The sequence below is a fragment of the Anolis sagrei genome, chromosome X (genome assembly GCF_037176765.1).
Source record: "Anolis sagrei isolate rAnoSag1 chromosome X, rAnoSag1.mat, whole genome shotgun sequence".
NCBI lineage: Eukaryota > Metazoa > Chordata > Lepidosauria > Squamata > Dactyloidae > Anolis > Anolis sagrei.
Genome location: NC_090034.1, coordinates 45264811 through 45286178, shown reverse-complemented (window position 1 = coordinate 45286178; position 21368 = coordinate 45264811). Strand labels below are relative to the sequence as shown.

The window sequence follows — 21368 nt, the reverse complement described above, 5'->3', positions numbered from 1 at the left end:
AGGGATATTAGATTAGCCCCCTACCTTTCGGAAAAGAGTAAAAACTTGGCTCTTCGAGCAAGCATTTGGAACCTCCGAATAAATAGACAAACTTGAATTGAAAAATGACCCAGGTACAGCCCAAGACGATGGAACAGATAAGGACTTGAATGAGAGGATATCGTTTTTTTAGTTTTTAAAATTGTTATTATGCACTGTCTTTATGTCTAAATGCACTATAATGTTCTTTCTGTTTATCAATGTATGTATTTGTATGGCATCAAATTGTGCCGACTGCGTACGCCGCTCTGAGTCGCCTTCAGGGTGATATGAGCGGGGTAGAAATAATGCAAATAAATAAATAAAATAAATAAACACTCAAACATTGGTCCTTTTACTATATTATTGTCATTTCACTTTCATGCTTTTGGAGTGGGAGGTGAAAAAAAAACACATTGCGGGTTCCATGAATCATATTTTAAGTAGCGTTGTCTATTTTGTTGCTCTGTTTTCTATTTAAAGTGTTGTTGTTGTTGTTGGTTTTGTCTCAGAGAGCCTCCCCAGCGCCCTTTTTATGCCGCCTTCTCAAAGGAATAGAATCCTTTGGACTGGGGATCCCAGCAGCTCCGGCCCAGAGGGCTACGGCTTAATGTTCAGGGATCCTGGAAGTTGTAGTTTGACAAGGGCTCGAGTTTTCTCTTTCCAAGAAGCCCGGGGCCTTGGCAAACTACAACTCCCATGGCTTTGAGCCTCAGGAGTTCACATCAAAATGAATCTCATTCTATGCAAAACAAGTGAACAGAGGCATTTATTTATTTATTTATTTATTTATTTTTATGGAATCTAGACCCCAGCTTTTCCCAGTATATGACCCAAGGAGGTTTAGAACAAACTTAAAGAAAGTTGAGCCAAAAGTTATTTGAGATAGATGGATGGATGGACGGATGGATAGAGATACACACACACACACACACACACACACACACATATATACACTCATCAAGTCTATTTAACATTATTATTATTATTATTATTATTATTATTATTATTAAACAACTTTATTTATACCCCGCCCCATCTCCCTGAAAGCACTCGAGATAGCTATTATTATTATTATTATTATTATTATTATTATTATTTTACTATTATTATTACTATTATTTTTATTATGATTCTGTTTTTCTCCCAGGACTGAGACCCAAATGCAGCAAAAACAATCCAAAGGAAAGGAGTTACGAACCAAAAGCCAGCCTGAATTGAAAAGTCTTTGCTCATTTGCAGAAAGAGGACAAAAAGTGATGCTGGTCTTCAACTGCTCCAAAGGCTTGGACACAGTGGGGCAATGGAGTCAAAGGGCAGGAAAAGAGTTTCCACCTCAACATTAGGAGCTACTCAGCAGTGGAATATATGTGATGGAGTCTCCTTCTCTGGAAGTGTTTCAGCAGAAGCTGGACGGCCATCAGTCGGGAAGGCTTCGGTGGTGTCTTTTGGGCAGAATGGGATTAGACTAGATGGCTTTTGGGAGTCCCTTTTCAATTGAGGAATCTACGTCTTCAAAAATATGTTCCACTCTCTATCTCACCTTCTCTCATCCTCTTGAGGTGTTTATGCAGAGGCTGGATGGCCATTTGTTGGGAGGGCTTGGTTGGGGTCTTTTTGGCAGAATGGAGTTGGAGTGGGTGTGATTTAGGGGTCCCGTCCAATTCTAGGAATTGATGATGTTAAGAACAATGGCCCCATCTATTCCTCTCCTATATTGGATGACTTATTCAATAATACTAATAATACTATTAATACTAATAAAAATAGTGGCCAAGCTGGTGAGGGATTAGAGATTTCCTGGTGTGTTTGCCTGCATGTCCCATCATCCCTAGTTGGAAAGCAGGGTACTAATAATAATAATAATAATAATAATAATAATAATGATAATACTATTCACGATTGTGGAAAAGAAAAAAGTCTGGATTATTGATGTCGCCATACCAGGTGACAGCCGCATTGAGGAAAAACAACAGGAAAAACTCAGCTGTTATCAAAACCTCAAAATTGAACTGCAAAGGCTCTGGCATAAACCAATACCGGTGGTTCCAGTGGTCATTGGCACACTGGGTGCCGTGCCAAAAGATCTCAGCCGGCATTTGGAGACAATAAACACTGACAAAATCACGATCTGTCAACTGCAAAAGGCCACCTTACTTGGATCTGCGCGCATCATTCGGAAATACATCACACAGTCCTAGACACTTGGGAAGTGTTCGACTTGTGATTTTGTGATACGAACTCCAGCATATAGATCTTGTTTGCTGTGACATACTGTGCTTTTGTGTCAATAATAATAATAATAATAATAATAATAATACTTTATTTTAATTAATTAATTAATTGTCTGGAAAAACAGAGTACTAATAATAAAACTAATAATAATAATAATAATAATAATAATAATAATAATAATAATGTTTGCAGCAAAGACAGGCAACCTAGTGCCCTTTGCCTATATTGGATGACTTCTTCAATAATTCTAATACTAGTAATACTAATAATAAAACTAATAATACTAATAATAATAATAGTGGCCAGGCTGGTGGGAGATTAGCGATTTCCCGGTGTGTTCGCCTGCATGTCCCATCATCCTTAGTTGGAAAAGCAGGGCACTAATAATAATAATATTAATAATAATAATAATAATAATAATAAAGTGTTTACAGCAAAGACAGGCAACTTGGTGCCCTCTGCCTATATTGAATGACTTATTCAATAATACTAATAATACTGTTAATACTAATAATATTACTAATAATAATAGTGGCCAGGCTGGTGGGGGATTAGAGATTTCCCGGTGTGTTTGCCTGCATGTCCCATCATCCTTAGTTGGAAAAGCAGGGCACTAATAATAATAATAATAATAATAATAATAATAACTGTTTACAGCAAAGACAGGCAACTTGGTACCCTCTCCCTATATTGAATGACTTATTCAATAATACTGTTAATACTAATAATATTACTAATAATAATAGTGGCCAGGCTGGTGGGGGATTAGAGATTTCCAGGTGTGTTTGCCTGCATGTCCCATCATCCTTAGCTGGAAAAGCAGGGCACTAATAATAATAATATTAATATTAATAATAATAATAAGTGTTTACAGCAAAGACAGGCAACTTGGTGCCCTCTGCCTATATTGGATGGATTATTCAATAATACTGTTAATACTAATAATATTACTAATAATAATAGTGGCCAGGCTGGTGGGGGATTAGAGATTTCCCGGTGTGTTTGCCTGCATGTCCCATCATCCTTAGTTGGAAAAACAAGGTACTACTACTACTACTAATAATAATAATAATAATAATAATAATAACAATAATAATAATAAGTGTTTACAGCAAAGAAAGGCAACTTGGTGCCCTCTGCCTATATTGGATGACTTATTCAATAATACTATTAATACTAATAATATTACTAATAATAATAGTGACCAGGCTGGTGGGGGATTAGAGTTTTCCCGGTGTGTTTGCCTGCATGTCCCATCATCCTTAGTTGGAAAAACAAGGTACTAACAATAATAATAGTGGCCAGGCTGGTGGGAGATTAGACATTTCCCGGTGTGTTTGCCTGCATGCCCCATCATCCCTAGTTGGAAAAACAGGGTACTAATAATAATAATATCAATAATAATAAGTGTTTACAGCAAAGACAGGCAACTTGGTGCCCTCTGCCTATATTGGATGACTTTTTCAATAATACTAATAATACTATTAATGCAAATAATATTACTAATAATAAAAGTGGCCAAGCTGGTGGGGGATTAAAGATTTCCCGGTGTGTTTGCCTGCATGCCCCATCATCCCTAGTTGGAAGAGCAGGGTACTACTACTACTACTACTTCTAATAATAATAATAATAATAATAATAATAATAATGTGTTTACAGCAAAGACAGGCAACTTGGTGCCCTCTTCCTATATTGGATGACTTATTCAATAATGCTTATAATACTATTAATACTAATAATAATAATAATAATAATAATAATAGTGGCCAGGCTGGTGGGGGATTAGAGATTTCCCGGTGTGTTTGCCTGCATGCCCCATCATCCCTAGTTGGAAAAGCAGAGTACTAATAATATTAATATCAATAATAATAAGTGTTTACAGCAAAGACAGGCAACTTGGTGCTCTTTGCCTATATTGGATGACATCTTCAATAATACTATTAATACTAATAATAATACTAATAATAATAGCGGCCAGGCAGATGGGGGATTAGATATTTCCCGGTGGGTTTGCCTGCATGCCCCATCATCCCTAGTTGGAAAAGCAGGGTACTAATGACTTCTTCAATAATACTATTAATACTAATAATGCTACTACTAATAATAATAATAGTGGCCAGGCAGATGGGGGATTAGAGATTTCCCGGTGGGTTTGCCTGCATGCCCCATCATCCCTAGTTGGAAAAGCAGGGTACTAATGACTTCTTCAATAATACTATTAATACTAATAATACTACTACTAATAATAATAATAGTGGCCAGGCAGATGGGGGATTAGAGATTTCCCAGTGGGTTTGCCTGCATGCCCCATCATCCCTAGTTGGAAAAGCAGGGTACTAATGACTTCTTCAATAATACTATTAATACTAATAATACTACTACTAATAATAATAATAGTGGCCAGGCAGATGGGGGATTAGAGATTTCCCAGTGGGTTTGCCTGCATGCCCCATCATCCCTAGTTGGAAAAGCAGGGTACGAATGACTTCTTCAATAATCCTATTAATACTATTAATACTAATAATACTACTAATAATAATAATAATAGTGGCCAGGCAGATGGGGGATTAGAGATATCCTGGTGGTTTTGCCTGCATGTCCCATCATCCTTAGTTGGAAAAGCTGGGTCTTAACAATAAAACTAATAGTACTAATAATTCTAATAGTTTATTTTAATACTGTTCATACTCCATTCCATGTTAAAATCTGTATATTTTTAGGTTTTTAAATTGCATTGTATTGGTTTTGCTTTGAGCCATGTTTCAGTCTGTCTCCTTTTTTTGAGGACAGAAAAAGTAGGTTACAAATTAAACTAATAATACTAATAATAGTTTCTTTTCATGCTGTTCAAGCTCCATTCCATTTTAAAGTTTGCATAGTTTTACATTTTTAAATAGAGTTTGATTAAGTTGTATCAAGCTTTGTTGCTTGGTTCGGTATAGTGATATACCCTAAGAGCTACTCAATAAAATTTATTATTATTATTATTATTATTATTACTAATATTACTAATATTAATAATCACTGTTTATTTTATACTGTTCCTCTGGAGGTGCTGAAGCAGAGGCTGGACGGCCACCTGCCGCGAGGGCTTGGTTGGGTATTTCTCTATGGCAGGAGGGGGTTGGACTGGATGATCTTTGGGGGTCCCCTTCCACCTCTATGGGGTTCTGTCTAGTGCGGGGAAGACAACTCACACGTCTTTGGCGGGCAGGTGCCTTCCCTCCACCACGCGGAAGTGCAGCGCCGTCTTCTTGGACATGCCGGTGCCAATCGGGGTGAGCAACCGTGCCAGCGGGCTTGCCAAGCGGGCAAGCAGAGCCTGGGGGCTCTCCTTCTTCCAAACTGATCCTCGAAGGCAGGGCACCGAGGGCACAGGAATCGTCCTCTCCGGAGGCTGGCACTGCAAAGCAGCCTCTTCTCCCGGTCAGCAGAGCTCCCGCCTTGAAGAGGGATGTCTTCTCAAGAGCCCCGACGAAGGACTTGGACTCTCGGCTGCTCCGATCGCCAGTCTGCTTCTCCTGGCAATGCCCACCGCGTGCCAGGCGACCACTGCCCGCCGCGAAAGGTGCTGCTACAGGTTGGAGGCGTGCAGCTCTAGCCCGGCCTCTAGTGGCCACGCCAGGGAATGCACCCTCCTCGAGTCTTAGGTTTGATGCTCACTATTTAGCTTGGGTACCCGGCGATGCCTGAGTTAGTTGGCTTGTGGGATCCTTAATAATAATGATGATGGTAATAATAATAATAACATTGGGCACCACAATTCAAGAGAGATATTGACAAGCTGGAATGTGTCCAGAGGAGAGCGACTAAAATGATAAAAGGTCTGGAGAACAAGCCCTATGAGGAGCGGCTTAAGGAGCTGGGCATGTTTAGCCTGAAGAAGAGAAGGCTGAGAGGGGATATGATAGCCATGTATAAGTATGTGAGAGGAAGCCACAGGGAGGAGGGAGCAAGCTTGTTTTCTGCTTCCCTGGAGACTAGGACGCGGAACAATGGCTTCAAACTACAAGAGAGGAGATTCCATCTGAACATGAGCAAGAACTTCCTGACTGTGAGAGAGCCGTTCAGCAGTGGAACTCTCTGCCCCGGAGTGTGGTGGAGGCTCCTTCTTTGGAAGCTTTTAAACAGAGGCTGGATGGCCATCTGTCAGGGGTGATTTGAATGCAATATTCCTGCTTCTTGGCAGGGGGTTGGACTGGATGGCCCATGAGGTCTCTTCCAACTCTTTGATTCTATGATTCTATGATTCTATGATTCTAATAATAATAATAATAATAAATCCAGGACTTCCGAATTCAGACAGAGCACAATACTCCTGACCTCACAATCGTGTTGAAAAACAAAGTATGGATTGTGGATGTTGCAATCCCAGGTGACAGCAGGATTGAAGAAAAACAACTGGAAAAGCTGACACAGTATGAGGATTTAAAGATCGAACTGCAAAGACTCTAGCACAAGCCAGTAAAGGTGGTCCCAATGGTGATCGGCACACTGGGTGCAGTGCCTAAAGACCTTGGCCTGCACTTAAACACAATCGGCACTGACAAAATTACCAGCTGCCAGCTGCAGAAGGCCACCTTACTGGGATCTGCACCCATTATTCGCCACACAGCCCTAGGCACTTGGGAAGTGTCCGACGTGTGATCCAATACAACAGCCAGCAGAGGGTCTGCTGTGGACCCCCCCACCCCCAGTTAAGTACTTTTTCTGTGTTTATTATTTATTTCTTTATTTACAGTCTTTATATTCCTTTTGGTCAGAGTGATCTTAATGCAGCCGACACTCAGCCAGCTGCGCCACAATCCCGGTGCAATTGTTTCAATCATGAGAACATTACAATTGCATTATTACAATTGTTCAATCATGAGAATAGTCTTATTGAACACCGTATATTTATCTTTCCCCTTTATTCTGTAAATGAGACCCTTCCATTTGTCCTCCTGCTTTGACCCATCGTATAGTAACTTTTCCTTTTGCTAATATAATCTTGGAGAAGGTAATCGGCTAGATATTTATACCAAGTTTTTATATCTCATTTCGTGTGGTCCTTCCAGCCCAGGGTCACTGAGGCTTTGATTGCCTCTATTATGTGTTTTATTATTTCCTCACTTTCTTGATATTCCCCTTTGCTTTCCAATTTCTGTGTGAAAAATTGAATCTTGTTCCATTCTATATTTATTCCTAATAGCTCCTCCATTTCCTTCCTGATTATTTTATGGAACTTTTTGATTTTTTTCCTATTTCCAGCACATGTTGGTGTGTGTTCCTATTTTTCCGTAGTTGTGCCAACATAATTTTGGGCACGTTTTTGTAATATGCGCCAATTGCACGCGAGTTCTGTACCATTTTGTCAGTATTTTCCATTGCATTTCTTTAATCTTTAGATGTTTTATTATATTGATACAAAATCCAGCATATAGATCTCGTTTGCTGTGACATACTGTGCTTTTGTGTCAATAATAATAATAATAATAATAATTTATTTATTTTAATTAATTAATTGTCTGGAAAAGCAGGGTACTAATAATAAAACTAATAATAATAATAATAATAATAATGTTTACAGCAAAGACAGGCAACCTAGTGCCCTTTGCCTATATTGGATGACTTCTTCAATAATACTAATAATACTATTAATAGTAGTAATACTTATAATACTACTACTAATAATAGTGGCCAGGCTGGATTACCGATTTCCTGGTATGTTTGCCTGCATGCCCCATCATCCCTAGTTGGAAAAGCAGGGTACTACTACTAATAATAATAATTTGTTTACAGCAAAGACAGGCAACTTGGTGCCCTCTGCCTATATTGAATGGCTTATTCAATAATGCTAATAATACTATTAATACTAATACTAATAATAATAATAGCCAGGCTGGTGTGGGATTAGAGATTTCCCGGTGTGTTTGCCTGCATGCCCCATCATCCCTAGGTGGAAAAGCAGGGTACTAATAATAATAATAATAATAATAATAATAATAATGTGTTTACAGCAAAGACAGGCGACTTGGTGCCCTCTGCCTATATTGAATGGCTTATTCAATAATGCTAATAATACTATTAATACTACTAATAATAGTAATAATACTACTAATAATAAAAGTGGCCAGGCTGGTGGGGGATTAGAGATTTCCCAGTGTGTTTGCCTGCATGTCCCATCATCCCTAGTTGGAAAAGCAGGGTACTACTACTACTACTACTAATAATAATAATAATAATAATAATAATGTGTTTACAGCAAAGACAGGCGACTTGGTGCCCTCTGCCTATATTGGATTACTTATTCAATAATACTATTAATACTAATAATAATACTAATAATAATAATAGTGGCCAGGCAGATGGGGGATTAGAGATTTCCTGGTGTGTTTGCCTGCATGTCCCATCATCCCTAGTTGGAAAAGCTGTTTTATTTTATTGATTGAATTCATCCAATTGCCTATTTCTCTCTCGATGCAATTTAATTCCTCCTTCCAGACTTCTATTAGGGTAGATTTTGTGTTATATTGTATTTCTGTGATTATTTTGTATATAAATCCCACGATTCCTTTCTCCTTCTCAACTTTCCATTTAATTATTTTGTCGAGATTTGTTTCCGAGGTTTCCTTAGTCTTCAATTCTGTTCGCTTTTTAGACAGCCCTCCCCATTGTAACCAATTTCCGAGCCCGCATTTATCTTTTATTTCCTCCCATTGAATTACAGTCCCATCTGGTTTCAGTAAGTCCTCAATCTTTGTTATTCCGTTCTGTTCCGGTTTCTTTAGCATATTGCGATATGACTGGGGTTTTCTGTTGTCTATGGAACCTATTGGGAGCTTGTCTATTTTATTTAGTGGGAGTTTGTTTTGCCATTTTCTGCAACAGGTCATTGTTGATAACAAAGTGCCTCCTTTTATGTTTTTTTAGGTCTTTCCCCCCAATTTTCCCCATAATGCAAGACCCATATTCCCACCCGTTTGTTAATTTCTCTATCCTAACCCATCTTTTGGGCTCTCCAATATCTAATTCTAGTAACCTAGCCAGTTGACAGGCTTCATAGTAATTCTGGAGGCAAGTAATTCTCCCCAGCCTCCATTTACTTGTGGAGTAAAAAATATTGAATTAGCAATTCTGGTTTTACTAGAACCTACTGCCCATGTTTTAATTGAGTTATCCCATTTCTTTATTCTTTTAGGTGGAATGCTACATGGGAGGCATTGAAATAAGTATAAAAATTTGGGCAGTATCATAATTTTATATGCCTTCAACCTTGTTGTTATATCCCAATTCCATTTTTTCCAATTGTTTTTTTTTTTGTATAAATTTTTATTGATTTTACAGCAAACTTACATACAAAAATGTTGGGTTTGAAAATAGGAAAAGGGAAGAAGATGGAAAGGGGTGTGAAAGGGGGTGAGATGAATAGTAAACAGGGAAAGAAAAGGGGGGAAAGGAGAGGAAAGGATTAAAAGAGAGAGAGAGAGGAGGTTGGATGAGTGGGGGTACAGGAAAGGGAAGTGAATGGGTTTGGGGTAGATGACTTCTAAATCTCCTTCTCCATCGTTTCCAAATTTTGGTGTTTTCTTCTGTCTTTATCTCCTCTTTCTTTGCTGTTTTTCCTGTCTTTAAATGTCTTTTGTTACCAATATCACGTTGCATTGTGTTTTACAACTCTTTCTTCTTTTTCTAATTCGATCAAGTACTCGTCAAAGTGTTTCCAGTCAGTTTTCTTTAAAGGTCTACCATGTGACTCTTTCAGTGCAAATGTCAACTTGTCTATATCTCTAATTTCTTTTAATTTGATTAACCATTCTTCTTTTGATGCAATTTCTTTTTGTTTCCATCTTTTTGCATGTACCATTCTAGCGGCCGTGGTAATATAGGTAAATTAAATATCCCTGTTCAAATCTAAAACCAAGTCCTCATCCATTATTCCTAAAAGGAAATATTCTGGTTTCAGTTGGATTTTCGTTTTGACAATCTTTTCACTTGCTTCTTAAATTGATTTCCAGAATATTTTAACTTTTGGGCATGACCACCATGCATGGAAGAAAGTGCCGACCTGAGATTCACACTTCCAACATTTATTTTGGGCGCTGTTATACATTAGGCCTATTTTTTGTGGTGTCATATACCACCTAAAAACATTTTATCCAATTTTCTTTCATATTTGTCAAATAGGTATATCTCTTTTTTTTCCAAATTTGTTCCCATTTGTTAAGTCTAATTGTTCGGCCAGCATTTTTTGCCCATTTAATCATACAGTCTTTTATACTTTCTGTTTCCATGGCCCAACCCAGTCATTTGGTGTATATTTTTTATATTGATTTTTTCGGTTTCATTAGGATCTGGTCCCAAAAAATATCTTTCTCTAAGAATCCTAGTTCTTTGTCTCTGTTATAGTATTATTTCAATTGTAAATATTGGAGCCCGGAAATTGATTTGGAAAATTGGACTAGCTCTTCCTTTGTTTTCATTTGATAGGAATTGTCTCTTTTTTAACCAGGATTTCTTTCCAATTGTTGATTTGTTTGCTTATTTTCTTCCATAGTTGGTTATAATTTATCTGAATTATATTATTTAAATTTTTATGTATATACACCCCTAAATATTTTAACTTCTTTTCCCCCAGTTTGACCCCTAGAATGGATTGGACTTCTTTTGCCTCCTTCCAGTTCATGTTTTTATGTAGAATTTCTGATTTTTCAATATTAATTGTTAACCCTGAAATCTTTTCGATTTTTAAAATTTCTTTTGCTACTTTGTTTATCGAATTCTCCATTGAACCTATAAGGACTACTGTGTTGTCCACATATCAATTTATTTTTATTTCTTCTCTATCTTATATTTTTATGTTTTTGTTTGATCTGATTAGATTGGCAAAAGGTTCTACTGTTTCAAATAATAATAATAACAAACTGGAAAAGCTAACATGTGATCCAAAACAACAACCAGCATAGTGATCTTGTTTGCTGTGTACTAATATTGTTGTGTTTCTAATTATAATAATGATGATGATGATGTGAAAAATGTGGTCAGCAAAGAATATATCCAAAGAGTCAGAAAGGATTTGAAGAGCAAATTAAATGGCAGAAATCAAGGCCATCCCCGTCATTAGATACACTGCTGGATTTGTGAACTAGACACAAGCAGAGCTGGATGATCTGGACAGAAAAACAAGAAAACTAATGAAAATCCACTACTCATTACACCCACGTAGTCATGTCGACAGACTTTACCTGCCCAGAAAATCAGGAGGCAGAGAGAGGGCTTGTGCAAGGGAAACAAGCGGTAGAAGGAGAAAAACACGCACTGGCAGATTATGTGAAAGGCAGTCAAGAACCAACATTGAGGGAAGTCAATAGAAGTAAACTGCTTAAAGTGCAAAAGACAAAGAGTGAATACCATAAAAAACACAATGCAGAGCAGAAGAGAAAACTGGCAAAAGAAGGCTCTCGATAGATAGTTCCTGGGGAAAATTGAGAGCCAAATTGACAAAGAAAAAACATGGCTGTGGCTCACAGATTGAACTTTGAAAAAGGAGACGGAGGGCCTGATTCTGGCAGCCCAAGAACAAGCCATTCAAACCAATGACATCAAAGCCAGAATTGAAAAGTCGACGACAGATCCCAAATGTAGACTCTGCAAGGAAGCAGATGAAACAATAGATCACATCCTCAGCAGCTGCTGCTTGTAGTCTGCGCAGACAGACTACAAGCAGAGGCATAACACCATTGCTCAGATGTATCATTGGAACTTGTGCCACAAATACCATCTGCCTGCAACAAAGAACTGGTGGGATCACAAGCCAGAAAAAGTTACAGAAAATGAACACTTCAAACTCCTCTGGGACTTCCGAATTCAGACTGATAGAGTTTTGGAGCACAATACTCCTGACCTCACGATCGTGTTAAAAAACATAGTATGGATCGTCAATGTTGAAATCCCAAGTGACAGCAGGATTGAAGAGAAACAACTGGAAAAGCTGACACGATATGAGGATTTAAAGATCGAACTGCAAAGACTCTGGCACAAGCCAGTAAAGGTGGTTCCAGTGGTGATTGGCACACTGGGAGACCTTGGCCTGCACTTAAACACAATCAGCGGTGACAACATTACCATCTGTCAGCTGCAAAAGGCCATCCTACTCAGATCTGCACACATTCTTTGCCGATGCATCACACAGTCCTAGACACTTGGGAGGTGTCCGACGTGTGATCCAATACATCAGCTAGCAGAGTGATCTTGTTTGCTGTGTACTAATCTTGTTGTGTTAATAACAATAACAATAATAATAATAATAATAATAATAATAATAATAATAATAATTTTTATCCTTTAGCTCTTAGGCCAGTGTTTCTCAAACACCCAAAATAACCAAATTTGAATATTGGTAGGGTTGAAAGTTATTGGTTTGGGTTTTGTCATTTAGGAGTTGTGGTTGCTGGGATTTATAGTTCACCTACAGTCAAAGAACATTCTGAACTCTATCAACAATGGAATTAAACCAATCTTGGCACACAGAACTCCCACGACCAGCAGAAAATACTGGAAGGATTAGGCTAGCACCCACACTGTCCATCTTCTGCAGAGAACTAAAAACATGGATGATCCACTGTGCCTTCAATTAGACAACCCACTCAGATAGCTTGGCTCAATCAGGATCTAAAATCTGACCTTGCACTTTAATACCGCTCTATACCCAAAGTCATAATGTCTCATCTTATACTGCCTGCTACACACTTGACTTACGCACTTTGCTCACCAGCCCTATTCTCACAATTGAGTTGCACATGTCTGCCCATCCGTGCCCAGGAATTGTTTACTATTGCAGGTTTATTGGTTGTTGGTTGCTTTTATATACAATGTTGTTGGTTTTTGCTGTTTTATGTTGTTGTATTTTATATCCAAGTGTGTATTTTTAACCATGCTTGTTTTGGGCTCATCCCTATGTAAGCCACCCTCAGTCCCTTTGGGGAGATGGAGGCAGGGTATTATTATTATTATTATTATTATCATCATCATCATTATTATTATTATTGGTGGGCATTGACCTTGAGTTTGGGAGTTGCAGTTCACCTTACAGCCAGAGAGTGCTGTAGACTCAAACAAGGATAGATCTGGACCAAATTTGGCATGAATACTCAATATGCCGAAATGTGAACACCGGTGGAGTTTGGGGGAAATAGACCTTGACATTTGGGAGTTCTAGTTGCCAGGATTTACAGTTCATCTATAATCAAAGAGCATTCTGAACCCCACCAACGAGAGAATTGGGCCAAACTTTCCACACAGAACCCTCATGATCAACAGAAAATACTGGAAGGGTTGGTGGGCATCAGAGGCGGTCCTAGGTAATTTTCAATGGTAAGTGCCCCCCCCCCCCAACCAATCATTGACATATATTTTCTGTTCGTCGTGGGAGTTCTGTGTGCCATATTTGGTTCAATTCCATCATTGGTGGAGTTCAGAATGCGCTTTGATTGTAGGTGAACTATTCATCCCAGTAATTATAACTCACACATGTCAAGGTCTATTTTCCCCCAAGAGCGCCTCAAGAGCGCCCCTGAGCAAAATCAACTATACTGCAAATGCTTACTTTGCGTAATGGGTTGAGCCGCCCCTGGTGGGCATTGACCTTGAGTTTTGGAATTGTAGTTTGCCTACATCCAGAGAGAAGGAGGAGGACTTTTGGTGGGAGGATTCACTGTCTGTTTCCAAAAAGGAAGAGAAGGACAGTCGAAGAGATCTTCAGCATTCTCTGCCAAAGGGACTCCTGTATTTTTACCCCACTCTATCTCAACCTCGAAGGGGACTCAGAGCTGCTTCCAAATTGGCAATAAATCAGTGTCACGTTAACATAAAAATATACAAATACAATATACGTTGAGCATGAAAACCATGCCGATCTGATTTCACTCAGGAGCTCTGCAGCTGAAGGGCCACCACTGAGAAGGCCCTGTCCCTCGCCCCCACCAGCCGTACCTGTGAAGGAGGCGGGATCAAGAGCAGAGCCTCCCCAGAAGATCTAAACCTCCGAGATGGTTCATATAGGGAGATACATTCAGACAGATAAACTGGGCCAGAACAGCTTAAAGTTTTATAGGCTAAAGCTAACACTTTGAATTGTGCTCAGTAACAGACCAGTAGCCAATAGAGCTGAACCAACAGGGGGCTTGTATGCCCCCTGTACTCCACTCTGGTACAGGGGGCATACAAGCCACCGCCACTCATTGGACTACTTGGAGGTGTTTGCTGGCCCTGATTGCTTCCTATATAAAGCAACAGATATCTGTGTACTTCAGCAGACTGAAAGTCAAAAGGTTAAAACAACATTTGTTATAGAAGTCCAATATGCTGATGACAACGTCGTCTGTGCGCATTCAGAAGAAGACCTACAAGCCACTCTAAACACCTTCACAGAAGCATAAGAGAAGCTCGGCCTGTCATTGAACATTGAGAAAACTAAAGTGCTCTTCCAGCAGTCACCAGTCAATCCCTCTCCGATGCCAGAAATACTGTTTAACGGTATAACGTTAGAAAATGATGAACATTCCCGCTACCTTGACAGTCACCTCTCCACAAAAGTCAACATTGACACTGAAATACAACACCGCCTGAGCTCTGCGAGCGCAGCATTTTTCAGAATGAAGCAGAGAGTGTTTGAGGACTAGGACATCCGTAGGGAGACCAAGGTGCTTGTTTAGAAAGCTATTGTACTCCCAACCCTGCTATACGCAACTCCTACAACGATTCCATCAGCGTTGCCTCTGAAAAATACTGCAAATCTCTTGGGAAGACAAGCGGACAAATGTCAGCGTGCTGGAAGAAGCAAAGACCACCAGCATTGAAGCTATGGTCCTTCACCATCAACTCCACTGGACCGTCTCCAAAAGCAGTTGCTCTACTCCAAGCTCAAGAATGGAAAACGGAATGTTGGTGGGCAGGAAAAGAGATTTAAAGATGGTCTCAAAGCCAACCTTAAAAACTGTGGCATAGACACTGAGAACTGGGAAGCCCTGGCCCTTGAGTGCTCCAGTTGGAGGCCAGCTGTGACTCGCAGTGCTGTAGAATTTGAAGAGGCACGAATGGAGGGTAAAAGAGAGAAATGTGACAAGAGGAAGGCATGTCAAGCCAACCCCGACCAGGACCGCTTTCCATCTGGAAACCAATGCACTCACTGCGGGAGAACATGCAGATCAAGAATTGGGCTCCACAGTCATCTACGTACCCACCACCAGGACACTGATCTTGGAAGACCATCTTACTCAGACAACAAGGGATCGCCTAAGCAAGTAAGTAAGAAATCTATGTATCTATGTATAAGTGTTAAGTTGTTCAATACTAAATCAATTATCATTGAATTACACAATGCATATATTATATAAAATAAGATTATTATTGTATCAACACCATGGGCAAAATCTATATAAACATCAGTATATTCAATTCAGAAAAACATCCATAATAAACATTAAACAATAAGTTCTCCTTCACAAAATGTTGCGAGTTCTCAACAGTTCCTCATTATCACTTCTTTAGAATGTTATTAAACAAAAGTTCAGATTATGTTTCTTCTGCAGAATGTTAGGCAATTAAAGTCCAGTAAACTCAACAAAATAGCCCACTTATCTACAAAATAGAAAATAAATAAGTACAGCGAATAATGTGACGGTTGAAACTTATTATACTGTTCAAATACACAGTAATCACGAACGATATTGTATGGGTTTTGTACAATCACTCTGAAATGGTATCGACGTTGTCTGTTCTTATGCCGAGTTGAACATGAATCAAATTCACAGTAATCACAAACGATAGATTTTGTACAATCACTCTGAAATGGTATGGACGTTGTGTGTTCTTATGCCGAGCTGAACATGAATCAGCCGCCCACGACCGATTTCGGCCTTACTCCAGGCCTTTCTCTGGTGGTCTGAAATTGTTATATACAATTGCTACAAATATATCCATTAAACATCTATCTATATAAAAATGCTCTGTTCATTTTGAATGACATCATAACTCAAAAACCGATGGGCCAATTGTCACCAAATTATGGACAGAGCATCTATATATATATAAATGCTCTGTGCATAATGAGTACCTTAAAAGCAAAAGAACCAATGAACGAAATCTCACCAAATTTGGTAACAAAACGTCTCACAATACAAGGAGTGACCATCACTCAAAAAATTATGATTTTGTCATTTGGGAGTTGTAGTTTCTGGGATTTATAGTTAATCTACAATCAAAGAGCATTCTGAACTCCATCAACGATGGAATTGAACCAAGCTTGCCACACAGGACTCCCATGACCAACAGAAAATACTGGAAGGGTTTGGTGGGCATTGACCTTGAGTTTGGGAGTTGTAGTTCACCTACATCCAGAGAGCATGTGGACTAAAACAATGATGGATCTGGACTAAACTTGGCACAACTACTCAATACACCCAATTATGAACACAGATGGAGTTTGGGGTAAGTAGACCTTGACATATGAGAGTTGTAGTCACTGGGATTCACAGTTCACCTATAATCAAAGAGCATTTTGAACCCCACGAACGACAGAATCGATGCAAACTTCCCACACAAAACCCCCGCGACCAACAGAAAATAAAGGCCATCCAATTCAACTCCCTTCATCAGGGCAAGAAAACATAATCAAAGTCCTCCTGACAAAGAGCCATCCAGCCATAGATAGATAGATAGATAGATAGATAGATAGATAGATAGGGAGTTGTAGTTGCTGGGATTTATAGTTCACCTACAATCAAATAGCATGATAGAATTGAACCAACCTGGGCATACAGGACTCCCGTGACCAACAGAAAACACTAGAAGGGTTTGGTGAGCATTGACCTTGAGTTTGGGAGTTGTAGTTCACCTACATCTAGAGACTACCATGGACTCAAACAATGATGAATCTGGACCAAACTTGGCACGAATATTCGATATGCCCAAATATAAACATAGATGGAATTTGGGGGAAATAGACCTTGACATTTGTGTGTTCTTATGCAGAGTTGAACATGAATCAAATTCACAGTAATCATACTCACAATTGGAATCAAACACACAGCAGAGTATTCTGTGAGTACACATTTATTCTGTGAAATACATTTATATCTTGATAAAACATTTATTTTCTGTATATGTAACTTTCAAATGCTTACAGCCACATTTTGTTCCTTTGGTCTAGATCCCACTAAGTATACTTAGTGTTTGATTCCAATTGTGAGTATGATTACTGTGAATTTGATTCATGTTCAACTCGGCATAAGAACACACAACGTCGATACCATTTCAGAGTGATTGTACAAAACCCATACAATATTGTTTGTGATTACTGTGTATTTGAACAACATTATAAGTTTCAATGGTCATATTATTCGCTGTACTTATTTATTTTCTATTTTGTAGATAAGTGGGCTATTTTGCTGAGCTTACTAACTCAGGAACCCATTCATATTGTACTTTCCAAATTAAAGTTCAGTCCCATGTAGACACAAGTTGTTGTAGGAGTTCTTGACAAATACGTGATGATAGCAACTGTGGAGATTCTTATGATGGACGTGGTGATAGCAACTACAAGGGTTCCCAGTATTATTCCCCTTGTTTCTGGAAACTTCCCTTTCTCAGGTTGCTACTGCATCAATTTACACTGATCTCTTCTAAGGAATTCACAAACTAGATTCAAAAAGACAACAAAAATAGATATGCTACAATAGCACCCAGTTTCAGTAATAACAATCATTGTGAGGAATTAAAACACTTACTTTCTCCTGAGGAGTGAATGGCTCTGCTCAAGGACTTTTTCAATAGCCGTGAGTCTGTAGGTTTTTCAAGTGCCATTATCACGTATTTGCCAAGAACTCCTACAACAACTTGTATCTACATGGGACTGAACTTTAATTTGGAAAGTACAATATGAATGGGTTCCTGAGTTTGTAAGCTCAACAGAATAGCCCACTTTAATTGCCTAACATTCTACAGAAGAAACATAATCTGAACTTTTGTTTAATAACATTCCAAAGAAGTGATAATGAGGAACTGTTGAGAACTCACAACATTTTGTGAAGGAGAACTTATTGTTTAATGTTTATTATGGATGTTTTTCTGGATTGAATATACTGATGTTTATATAGATTTTGCCCATGGTGTTGATACAATAATAATCTTATTTTATGTAATATATGCATTGTGTAATTCAATGATAATTGATTTAGTATTGAACAACTTAACACTTATACATAGATACATAGATTTCTTACTTACTTACTTAGGCGATCCCTTGTTGTCCAAGTAAGATTGTCTTCCAAGATCAGTGTCCTGGTGGTGGGTACGTAGATGACTGTGGAGCCCAATTCTTGATCTGCATCTTCTCCTGCAGTTAGGACATTGGTTTCCAGGTGGAAGCGGTTCTGGTCGGGGTTGGCTTGACACACCTTGCTTTTGGCACATTTCTCTCTTTTGCCCTCCATTCGTGCCTCTTCAAGTTCTACAGCACTGTGGGTCACAGCTGACCTCCAGCTGGAGCACACAAGGGCCAGGGCTTTCCAGTTCTCAGTGTCCATGCCACAGTTTTTAAGGTTGGCTTTGAGACCATATTTAAGTCTCTTTTCCTGTCCACCAACATTCCATTTTCCATTCTTGAGTTCGGAGTAGAGCAACTGCTTTGGGAGACGGTGGTTGGGCATCTGGACAACATGGCCGGTCCAGTGGAGTTGATAGCGGAGGACCATCGCTTCAATGCTGGTGGTCTTTGCTTCTTCCAGCACGTTGACATTTGTCCGCTTGTCTTCCCAAGACATTTGCAGGATTTTTCGGAGGCAATGCCGATGGAATCATTCTAGGACTTGCATGTGGTGACGGTAGATAGTCCACATCTCACAGGCGTATAGCAGGGTTGGGAGGACAATAGCTTTCTAAACAAGCACCTTGGTCTCCCTATGGATGTCCTAGTCCTCAAACACTCTCTGCTTCATTCGGAAAAATGCCGCACTCCCAGAGCTCAGGCGGTGTTGTATCTGTGTCAATGTTGACTTTTGTGGAGAGGTGGCTGTCAAGGTAGCGGAAATGGTCAACATTTTCTAACGTTATACCGTTAAGCAGTATTTCTGGCATCGGAGAGGGATTGGCTGGTGACTGCTGGAAGAGCACTTTGGTTTTCTCAATGTTCATTGACAGGCCGAGCTTCTCTTATGCTTCTGTGAAGGTGTTTAGAGTGGCTTGTAGGTCTTCTTCTGAAGTGGGCTATTTTGTTGAGTTTACTGGACTTTAATTGCCTAACATTCTACAGAAGAAACATTATCCGAACTTCTGTTTAATAACATTCCAAAAAAGTGATAATGAGGAATTGTTGAGAACTCACAACATTTTGTGAAGGAGAACTTATTGTTTAATGTTTATTATGGATGTTTTTCTTGATTGAATATATTGATGTTTATATAGATTTCGCTCATTGTGTTTATACAATAATAAGCCTGATTGTTTCTTGTCTGGAATTCCTGTTTTCTGAGTGTTGTTCTTTATTTACTGTCCTGATTCTAGAGTTTTTTGAATACTGGTAGCCAGATTTTATTCATTTTCATGGTTTCCTCCTTTCTGTTTCAGTCAGACCAGTCAGACCCACCAAGGAGAGTCCGTTTCAGCGAGAAAAAGAAGCACCAAAAGAGTTTTCCCTGATTTTTCTAATAAAAGTCTCACAAAAGTTAAAGAAAATGCCACCGAGTTGTCTTTATTTCATCCCAGCTGGTACGGATGTCAAAGTGCGATCCCTTGCCAAAAGCTGACATGTTTTATAAGGCGAAACAGTACATTTTTATAGGAAAAACAGAGCTGTCAAATTTGAATTTCCCACTCCCGCCCCCCCTCACCGGCTTTGTGCTGATTGGACGGCATCGTCAGCTGGAGGAGAGGCATAGCCAGCTCAGGCGTGCCTCAGCAAATCAGCAAGCCAGTGCCGCTACAACCTCTCGGCCAATGGGGATGAAGGAGGTGGTACAGGCAGGAAACAATGAAGAAATGAATGGATTAAGTGACTCAATGTTTGAATAATCACCCGCGATAACCTTGACAGTCTTCAAGCTGGCTTTTCTATTGTCTTGAACATTGGCAATATAAATCTTTGTCTAACCCGAAAGTCAGACCCTTTGGAAATCCTTGGGTTGGGGATATGGCTTTATTGATGGTATTTGTCTTTGGTATCGGCCTGGGGAATGTCAACAAAGAAGGAGACTGTGGGGACATCAATAGCCTCCTCAGGCAAGATGTCCCTCATTGTGAGGAGTGATTGAATCTGCCATGGGGCACATCCCCCCGGATGGGCTAACTTGGATTACTCCGAGGTCCGGGGGATTGTGCCCATTGTCTTATTGTCCATGCAAGAGTTTCTGTTGAGTCCTTTTGTTTGGGGGCTTTTCTGGCCCAGGAGGGGAGAGGAAGTCTCCTGGGCCCATGTTTGGCTAGGTACACAAAAAGGTGACATTTCATATTCTATACAGATATATATATATGGGGTTCATAGGATATACATTCATAAAGAGGGGAAAAGAAATCATATCAGCCCATCCTACCCACCAAAGTCCATAAATCATAGTGAAAGTCCATGAGGTTTGGAAAGGAAAAAGTTTCCTAAAGTTCAAAAAGTTTGCCAAAAGTTGCGATAAGTCCAATAAAATTCTGCAGAGTTCATAAAGTTAAGGGGAAAGGTTTTTCTGAGTCCATTCTGCGTCCATTTTCTGAGTCCATATAGGAACCATTGCAAGCGCAGAGGGTCGGGGTTCATTCACTGGAGTGAAGAAAACTATAAATCCCATCTTGTCAGGGGGCCAGGATGACCTGTCTGCTTCCCAAGGGTCCCAAAAGGGTGACCGCAGTAGGTTCCCCAGGTCAACAGGCTTCTTTGGCATCAATGAGATGGCGGCAGCAACAACATGGTAGCGAGGGGACCGCTGATCTCCATGTGAAGTTTTAGGGTGCAAAAAAGGTTATTCCTGGGACGGAAGGGTTAATAGAACAAAAGGGAGATAGCCTTTACTCATGAAATTGGTCTTGGAGAAGAATGGCACCAGTTTGAGAGCAATCCTTGTACCTGCGGATACGGGGGCCCAGTGGGTTTCCGTATC

The 21368-nt window shown here is 39.5% G+C and overlaps 1 protein-coding gene across 2 annotated transcripts in view; it reads right to left on the bottom strand.

The window, feature by feature from the left end:
- RASAL1 (RAS protein activator like 1) overlaps window positions 1-5827 on the bottom strand; it is a 60622-nt gene extending 54795 nt beyond the window's left edge. For both annotated transcript variants that reach the window (XM_060785431.2, XM_060785432.2), the window contains exon 1: window positions 5451-5827. In XM_060785431.2, coding sequence (XP_060641414.2) covers window positions 5451-5515 — 65 coding nt within the window. In that variant the 5' untranslated portion in view covers window positions 5516-5827. The remainder of the gene's footprint in view (window positions 1-5450) is intronic.
- Between the last annotated feature and the right edge of the window lie 15541 nt (window positions 5828-21368).